Source organism: Hordeum vulgare, chromosome 2H (assembly GCF_904849725.1).
Source record: "Hordeum vulgare subsp. vulgare chromosome 2H, MorexV3_pseudomolecules_assembly, whole genome shotgun sequence".
NCBI lineage: Eukaryota > Viridiplantae > Streptophyta > Magnoliopsida > Poales > Poaceae > Hordeum > Hordeum vulgare.
In genome coordinates this window covers 9,717,850-9,724,661 of record NC_058519.1, presented here as the reverse complement: position 1 = coordinate 9,724,661, position 6,812 = coordinate 9,717,850, and the positions used below count along the sequence as shown (strand labels likewise).

At 41.5% G+C, this 6,812-nt stretch overlaps 1 protein-coding gene across 1 annotated transcript; it reads right to left on the bottom strand.

The window, feature by feature from the left end:
* Positions 1–1,649: 1,649 nt before the first annotated feature.
* Positions 1,650–6,564, bottom strand: LOC123429122 (ent-kaur-16-ene synthase, chloroplastic-like). The gene is made up of 14 exons (XM_045113186.1): positions 6,319–6,564; positions 5,144–5,196; positions 4,790–5,066; positions 4,521–4,701; positions 4,077–4,294; positions 3,871–3,991; positions 3,689–3,786; positions 3,389–3,606; positions 3,197–3,309; positions 3,009–3,110; positions 2,713–2,931; positions 2,467–2,608; positions 2,142–2,387; positions 1,650–2,028 (listed from the first exon to the last, which is right to left on the bottom strand). The coding sequence occupies exons 1-14, from the start codon at positions 6,497–6,499 to the stop codon at positions 1,690–1,692; spliced, it is 2,508 nt and encodes an 835-aa protein (XP_044969121.1). The 5' UTR covers positions 6,500–6,564; the 3' UTR covers positions 1,650–1,689.
* Positions 6,565–6,812: the final 248 nt, after the last annotated feature.

Here is a 6,812-nt window from a genome sequence, read left to right as displayed (position 1 = left end):
ATCTTTGCTTCGGCCGAGCCAAGGGAGGCTTCCCTTGGTGGGCAAGCCTCATCCCTCCTTCCTCCTATATATACTGGAGTTTTTGAGGGGTTTTGCACAAAATTTTCAGCCATGTGCTACCCTCTCCTCTAGATCGTAGTTCTTCCTCTAGATCGGTTTTCAGCAGCGCTTAGGCGAAGCCCTGCTGGAATAGATCCACCACCATTATGCTGTCGGCAAGCCGTTACGCTTCCGGAGAATTCATCTACTTCCCCCGTCTCTCTTGCTGGATCAAGGAGGCGGAGATCGTCATCGAGCTGTACATGTTCTGAACGCGAAGGTCCTGTCCGTTCGGTGCTAGATCGGGATGGATCGTGGGACGACGGTGAGTCGGATCGCAAAGACGTTCCACTACATCAACCGTGTTTCTTAACGCTTCCCGCTTAGCGATCTACAAGGGTATGTGGATCCAATCTCCCTCTCGTAGATGATCATCACCATGATAGGTCTTCGTGTGCGTAGGAATTTTTTTGTTTTCCATGCAACGTTCCCGAACAGCAGGGCCCCTTTCTGGGATGCGCCATGGCTCCATGGGCGCAAGACAATGGACATCACACCGCTGATCTACGAGGCCTCCAATAGGAAAAACTGGAAGGTGTGTGAAGCTCTCAAGAATAATGCATGGATCCGAAGGATCAAACTGCCCACAAACGTCTCCGCCGAGCATGTCAAGCAGTTTTTCACCTTATGGCTGCTCCTCCTTGAGGTTGAGCTCGACGAGTTGTCCCAGGATGACATTCTGTGAAAGCACACGCATAATGGGATCTACTCCGCGGCTTCGGCATACAAGGTGCAATTCCTAGGGTTGGTCCTCTCACCCATGGATAGAATGGTCTGGAAGTCTTGGGCACCTCCAAAGGTCAAGCTCTTCGCTTGGTTGGCTCACCAAGACAGGATCTCGACGGCCGATAGGTTGGCAAAGCGAGGGTGGCCAAACTGCCACCTATGCCCCCTCTGCAAGAGAGTGCAAGAATGTGGATCTCATCTACTCTTCAAATGCCGGTACACCCGAAGGTTGTGGGCCTTACTCATTGATGAGTATCACATCCTTGGGATCGACTTGAACAACTAGCCAGTATTCGACACAGTTAACGACTGGTGGGCTAGTATCTGTGACTGCGCTACACCTCTTAGGCAAGCCAAGGCGTCCCTCATCATGCTTGTCTCATGGACGACTCGAATGAGGGAAATGCACGAGTTTTCAAGCACAAAAGCGTGTCGCCGATTATTCTGCTTGACATGTTCGCATGTCGTGTATTTGAGCGTTCTGTAACAAACTCTATTCTCTCTCTTATTTAATAGATGAGGTAAAGCTTTTGCCTCCGTTTAAAAAAAATATACAAACATCATCAGGTGCCAAGGATCTTAAAATGGTTGTATTGTGTGGTCATTATGGGGAGGTGCATCCATAGTCATGTCTGGGGACATAGGTTCGTGAACCTTGTCAACAAATCTAGTTTTCTGGTATGCTTAATGTGTGTCTCTGATTCCTCGGTAAATCCAAAATGTCTAATAAATATAATAAAGCCACAAATTATTACATTTAAGACCACATGTTATGGGAAAATGATTAGGTTGCAGTGCCTTCGGCGTAGAACCATAACCAGAACATAGGGTCAAACCTAGCATCCTTTATTAATTTATATGTTCTTAATTTTCCAATTGAGCAGACAAAGATGGGACGGTTCCACCTTGGAGCTTCAGGGGATCGTAGACCACTGCATTCACAGCGCCAACCATTTCCTCCGGCGAGGTGAAACCATCGATCCGAGTGTAGAACAGGTGACCTGTCTGGTTGAACCTCCAGAAGATCTCCTTGCATGGCATGGGAACAACTTTATCTTCTCTAAGAAGCAACCTTAGCAGGTCTGTTGTTAGTGAAGCTATGGACCTCTGTATCTCCTGTTTAGCCTCTTCTATGGACAGGGAGCCACCACTGTGACGAACAAGCAGTAAAGTGCTATTTAGTTTACCATGGCTGAGCTCCCTCTGCAATAGAAGCCACAAGATTGATGGTTGTTATGCTTTTCATGAACTTCCCAATTACAAGATAAAAGTATGCATATAAATGGTTGAGTCATTATAATATGGTAATCACATACCTCAAAGCCTCGAATATCGTTCAAAAGACGGCAACATGAGCTCATTATGGTAAATAACTCATCATACTCTTCATCCCTGAGCACGTGCTCCGGGAAGTTTACTCCGAGAAAATACATTGGTGTGTGCACAATGGGACCTAGTGCAAACGAGACATATGCGACCTTCATGTATTCCTCAAAACTTGGTAGATGTTTGCTATTTCTCCATTCTACCTCAGTCATCTCAGTCCTCATTAGAGCTAGCCACTGCAGATGGATATCGGCATGTCAACACAGAACACAACACAATCATGAATCAGGGAGCAAGCATATGTCTGACACTCACTGTTTCAACCAGCTCCTTGGTAACATCACGGTTTTGTAATGGAGAAGCAGCTGCCGCAATCTGGTTCATTGTTTTATACAGAGCATAGAATAGAATTTTAACCTCCTCTGAGTGGAAGTCATCTTCATGAGGATCCTCCCATCTGAAAATCATTATTAAAGCAGATAGCATGAATTACTAGAAATGCACAAGACAACAACACTAGTTCACAGAAGCGTAGGTAAAGATATCAAGTTAAAGATTTACTTCTCAGCTAAACTTATGAGGTTTGCTAGTGCTTCGGGTGATCCTGCTCCAGAATCGAAGAAGTCATCAATGACAATTGTGAGTATAGTAGCTTTGGCACAAGCAACACGAGCTTCAGACAGTTCATGTGGAGTTATGGAGGCAGCAGCGCAGAGATAACAATATTTCATCTTCTGTCGTGCAAATTGTAGCTCCCCAAGCCTGCACTCTTTCTCCCAACTGTTGCAAAATTCAAGAAAATGTAGAGACTAAGAAACGAAGTTAAGAACACAAATGAGCATATAACGGTATGTTACCTATCAAGGTGCTCGACTTCACGCTGGTAAATAGATTGAGAAACACAGAAGTCCTCAACAGCCAAAGCAAGAATATCTTTATTGACACCACATGACCTGATTCTGAAAAATATTTGAAACATTTTTATGTCTTGAATATCTATTAACATTATTTGACGGACAATTATTTTTAGATATGTAAGTCTTACATGTATTTTGTCTTCATCATATGAGAATCCATTGCATCAAAATGTTCAATGCTCCACTTGTGATCTAGAGGGTCCACTGTGGCATAGAATGGAATTTTAAGAGCATACTCTACCTGAGATTTAAAAAAAACATAAGTAAGCATCTACAGCACTGGCAGGTCAAACATGGATTTTAAATTTTTGTACAGTTACCTCTTCAATGACCGCAGGTATTCTTTGGGCCATATCACTGCACATTATTTCCTTTAACAAGCTTCTCGACCATTTTTCAATTTTCTCCAAGACCAATTCATTTTGTGACAAAATAACTTTTGAAGCCTTGTATAGTTCCAATAGGGATTTTGTATCAGTAACATATTCTTGAGGTGGGTCAAGTAAAGTGGACGCTTCAGCAACATGGGACAACACATCTACATGAATTACATGCATGTTAAGATCAAATAGAAGGTTTCAGGTAGGACTTTGTTTTGTTCTACATAATCAATGAAGTACCTGAGGACACATCATAACGATTCATTCGTAAAATACGAAACGCCACTGCACATGTTTCTACATTGGACATGATTTCATCGTCTCTCTTTAACAACAGACTGCAAAAATGGATACAATCAAGTTTACTAGGCAATAGTAACAGATACCAAATCAATAGTCATGAAAGTTCTCATGAACAATACCTATATGTCTTGTCCAAAATGTGATTTATCTCAGAAGAAAAAAAACGAGATATTCCGACCTTTTGGAGCGTATCCACCATAGAAAGCTGATAATGTACCGTTAGTGGATACATTGCAGGTACTGCAAAGGTATAGTGGGATTAGTTATTCATATACACCATTTAAACCCTTGTAAATTTTTCACAAGAAAAGGTATAGTGACACACCTGCACTTCCAAATTCACTGACAATCAAATTTAGGTATTCGAAGGCTCCCAGATCATAGTTGCGAATTAATGCAGCAGCAGTTGCGGATGGAGAGTTGAACAATGATCCGTTCTTCTTTTGGAACGTCATAACTTCACTCAGGTCTAGCACGTTTACTAACCCTTCAGCAACATAAGATGAGTATACTTCTTTCGTCGAAGATTTCTCCGCGTCAAGTCTTGATTAAATGAAATAAGGATTTCCATATGTTACTCAAGGATGATATACATGTATTTCAAAGGTACAATAGAAAAGGGTTTCCCTATGTTACTAAAGGCTGATATACATGTATTTCGAAGGTATAAAAAAGACTATGCGTAACTTGTGATCATTTCTTTCCTTGAAAGTACAAATAAAAGTAAACTAATAAACCTAACATCAAGCCAGAACCATTATTGACAAACCTTTCTATTTCCATCTCCCGATGGCGAACTATCACATTAATGTCGGCATGGCTAACGGGAAGTTCCAGACCCATCTCAATGGCCAGGATGAGCAAAGAAGAGAAAGTGAGATTGTAGCCAATTGGAGCAGTTGTCTGCTCATCCATGATTATAGAGAAATTTCTTCCAATAAATTGTAGTCCTGCAAATATCGTTGCAATGTCATCAAATCCAGAAAATACAATACATTAGAAACTCATTTGGAGCCGTGAATGAATTTGCGTATGTACCTCTCATTATTTCCTCAGGGCCAACATTCCATTTCTTAAGTGCAATAACACTTGCCAATGTGGATAACAGAACATCCCTGCTGGCTGGTGAGTCAAATTCACCGGATCCCCAATATCCATTGCCATGTTGGTTTTGCAATATCCATTCCACACACTGTGGGAAACATGGATCCTGAAGAGAACCCGGCAATGGAACCATAGCTACCCATGCCGTGTCATACGGTGATGGCGAGAATTTTGGGTTTTGTAGCTGCTTCCTTATCCTGGCCTCCCGATCCTAATTTATATAATAATCACATGTATTTTAATTGATATCAGAGTGTGGCGATAAAGGATCAGGCATGATGTGCATACCATGTTTTGTCGGTTTACATTTCGTTCCCCCAACGGCCTGCTCTCGACATATGCTGTTTGAAGAAATGAAATGATACAGAAAATAGATTAGAGCATCGTTCATTAAAATGCTGCACACAGTAATACACTCTTCGATTTTCGGCTGCTCATTGTAAGTGTAAACTAAACTAAAACAAATTTGTTGCATAAAAATAGAGGAGACTCATCCAACTTTTGCAGCAAAAGATACACACAGCCTAACTAAAACAAGGTATTTATTCGGAAAGGAAGAAATTACTACTGTACGTACTCTGTCCAGGTCATAATAATCAACACTCCATGTCCAGTTTGTTTTATCAAATTCATCACAGCCTTGATTTTGGGCATATATTCTGAAATTAGTATCCCTTATTTTTTCCTGGATTTAATATGGGAAAAAAATCTAAGCATTCAATTAATTATTATCCCATGCATACATTGGCTAGCTCTAATGTATACTCCATCCATCCTTAAATAAGTCCATTTTTATATTTGTCCTAAGTCAACCTGCCATATGTTTGACCAGCTTTGTAGTAAATCTGCCATCAGGATCTAATAATACTAATTTAGGATCTAAATATTAGTACATATTTCTAGGAGTTTGGTCAAACTTAAGATTGCTTGACTTTGAACAAACCTAGAAATACCGCATGGCACCACCACCATCTAATCAACACAAGGGTGCATGAAAGTTAGTAATAATTAGCTTACGCATGCATCATCTTGCCGATTATAATTGCTCTCTTTCGTATTTGCACCAAAGTTCACGAAGGAGGAGAGGACACAAAGTCTAAATTTTTTCAAGATGTGATCTATTTTGACATGGAGGAACATAAGTTGGATTCGCTATTGACTGCTGTAACAGCCGATGTACTGCATCGAAAGTTCAGAAGAGTAGTCCCACGTAGCAAATAAATACACTGTTGACTGATTGGACAGAAACAAAGATTTTACATTTGCAAAATCGATGTGCTTCATGTTGAAGTTCAGAAGAGTCCAGCATAAAAACATGATTGCGGTACTGACTAATATATCTGAGAGAAAGAAAGGCTGGCATCTGATTAACGAAGTGTCAAAACTGTAGCACTCCCGTAGCAACAAAACTGAATGAACAAACACGACCTTGAACTAGACAAAACAGAAGTGGGGCTTCTTACCCGTACAAGCAGATATCTTCCGAGACCTCGTGCGAATCGAGTGGAGGGAGGGGCGACGACGGATACTAGGCGGGAAGAATGCTTCGGTGGAGCCATGGGCAAAGGCGAGGCGAAGAGGGTTCCTTTGATGATGGTGAGAGACAGACTTAGGCACCGGGAGCAACACCTTGGCCGTCGACATGGGGAAGAAGAAGAGCCGGACTTGGTGAAAGTGAAGGTGCGGTATCAACTGTTTATGCAAGGAGGGAGTCGTGTGTCCATTTTATATCAGGACAAGTGCGAGAAGGGCGCGACATGTGAAGCGACTTGTATGCCACATAACTAGTGGCGGCTACCGATGTTCTAACATATACATTACATTGACTCGCATACTAGATTTTGGTTTGGTAGAACATGTGCTGTGAAATTAGCGACTCTTTTTTTTTCAAATGGAGGATAACGCGAGCGATGCACATAGTCAAATTTATAATATTATTTAACAAAGCCATTTAAAA